The following is a 2,500-nucleotide window of genomic DNA, read 5'->3' as shown; positions in this document are numbered from 1 at the left end:
AGCAAGCTTGTGTGTGCGTGCATGTGTGTGTGCATGCGTGTGTGCGTGTGTGTGTGTGCTCACCTGTGCTTCTGTCTGTTTTACAGCTTTGTTTTCCCCCCAGTCATAAAGTATAGAAGCCACATCAATAGATAGTCAATGGACACAATATATGTGTGTCTTATCGACTTATCCACAGATGTGTGCAATTTTATGAATGAACACAGTCGATATGTGTGTCGTTATGAAAAGACACAGTAGATATGCGTGGTGTTGTGAATGAACACAGTAGATAGTGGAGGTGTTATTGCCAGGGGACATAGATATGCATAATATTGTGAATGAACACATAAAGATAATACTGCATACTTGTGTGCGTGCGTGTGTGTGTGTGTGTGTGTGTGTGTATGTGCACTCACACATGGCTCTGTCTGTTTAAGAGCTTTGTTTTTCCCCAGTCGTAAAGCATAGAGCTCTTATGGAATAGATCTGTGTAATATACACAGTAGATATGCATGAAGACAGATAGATAGTGTATGTGTTATGGTGAGTGGACACAGATATGTGTAATATCGTGAATGAACACATAAAGATACAGTATGTACAGTACTGTATACATTTGTCTCTCAATGAATGGGCATATACAGTAGATATTCATAAATGCCTTATTGTGAATGAACACATATATGCATGGTGTTGATATGCATGATGGATAGTGTAGGTGTCATGTGAGGATATGCGAGGGGACACATATATGTGTAATGTTGTGAACTAGAAATCCGCCAAGGAAGCTGTTTGACAGAACATTTTCTCACTTTCTGTTTTGTTTTTGTAGAGTTAGAAACGCACTGGTGGAGAATCTTTAAAAAAAAAATCCTGGATCCTGATCGCGATCCTTTTGTCATTTCCAACAACTCCACAAAGTTTCATCCAAATCCGTTCTTTACTTTTTTCATCCTGCTGACAGACAGACAAACATACAGACAAACAAACAAACAGACAGACTGATAAACCAACGCGACTGAAAGCATAACCTCCTTGGCAGAGGTAAACATAACCTCCTTGGCGGAGGTAATGAACATATAAAGGTGCGTTCGTGCGCCCCGCTTGCACAATGTTTGTCTTACATCTTTTTTGTTCCCCTGTTGTAAAGTGTAGCGCTCTTATGAACACCGATAGATATGCGCGCTGCCGTCGATGTAGATAGTAGACTAGATATGCCTAGTGTTGTGGATAAACACAGATAGATACTGTGTGTGTTATTGTGAGTGGACACAGATATGTGTAGTATTGTGAAAGGACATAAAATATGCATACGTTTGTGGGTGTGTTAGTGTCTGTTTTACAGCTTTGTTTTTCCCTAGTCGTAAAGTATAGATCACTAGTGAACACCGATAGATATGCATGTTATGGATGAACATGGATAGATACTGTGTGTGTTATTGTGAGGGGACACAGATATGTGTAGTATTGTGAAGACATGAAGATAATAAATATTGTTGTGGACGTACATAGCTGTGAACATAGATACAGTAAATGCCTTATTGTGAATGGACACAGATATGCATGATATTGTGGATGGACATGTAAAAGTGTGCATGTTGTTGTTGTGAACATACAGTATATTGATGTGTTGGTGTGAATGGACATATATGCATTGTGTTGTGAACAGTAGATATATGTGCTCTGGTGAGTTAGGGCTGCACAATTTAATAGAAAATAACGATGTTGGGCGAGACGATTAGTTATTCTGCCCGTGACGATTTAAGTGCGACTGCACAGGGGAAAATGTAGTGACCTGGCATCAGGCATCCTTGAAGCCAGAACATGTTGATAGGCTGATCATTTCTGGCCAAAAATCTGTAGGCCTACCTAAGGTTCATGCCATTGCCTTTTACATAATTATTACAATTCTGTTTTATTTTGTTCATGAATTATATACTTTCTTGTTTTTTTCCATTTTGTGATTTTAAATAACATTCTGCAAAAAAAAAACAGTTATTATTGTTCAATAATTTTGATTAATAATCGTGATTTCAATTTTGACCCAAAATAATCGTGATTATAATTTTTTCCATAATTGTGTGTGTGTGTGTGTGTGTGTGTGTGTGTGTGTGTGTGTGTGTGTGTGTGTGTGTGTGTGTGTGTGTGTGTGTGTGTGTGTGTGTGTGTGTTCTCTCCAGATGGTACGTTCCTCTCTTCAGCCTCATCTTCCTCATGATCTGCTGTTACGTCCGCATCATCTGCGTGGCCAATCAGAGGGTGAGTTTCAACCAATCACAGAGTGAGATATAAACACACACTTCACTCACACACACAGTCTAACAAGGACATACCTGATTTGCCATCATTACTTGTACATAATCACGCACACACGCACACGCACACACACACACACACACACACACACACACACACACACACACACACACACACACACACACACACACACACACACCCTTTTTGCAGGGAATGTCCCATTATGGATTTTTTTGTAGTTGATTACACACACACACACAAA

General features: G+C 39.5%; 1 protein-coding gene across 1 annotated transcript in view; it reads left to right on the top strand.

Moving 5' to 3' along the window:
- si:dkey-100n23.5 overlaps positions 1-2,500 on the top strand; it is a 20,730-nt gene that overhangs the window by 14,604 nt on the left and 3,626 nt on the right. The window contains exon 9 of the mRNA XM_063213603.1: positions 2,163-2,241. Within this exon, the coding sequence (XP_063069673.1) occupies positions 2,163-2,241 (79 nt within the window). The remainder of the gene's footprint in view (positions 1-2,162; positions 2,242-2,500) is intronic.

The sequence above is a fragment of the Engraulis encrasicolus genome, chromosome 13 (genome assembly GCF_034702125.1).
Source record: "Engraulis encrasicolus isolate BLACKSEA-1 chromosome 13, IST_EnEncr_1.0, whole genome shotgun sequence".
In the NCBI taxonomy this organism is placed as follows: Eukaryota; Metazoa; Chordata; class Actinopteri; order Clupeiformes; family Engraulidae; genus Engraulis; species Engraulis encrasicolus.
Note: the sequence above shows the minus strand (reverse complement) of the source record. Positions and strands in the feature narration are given on the sequence as shown.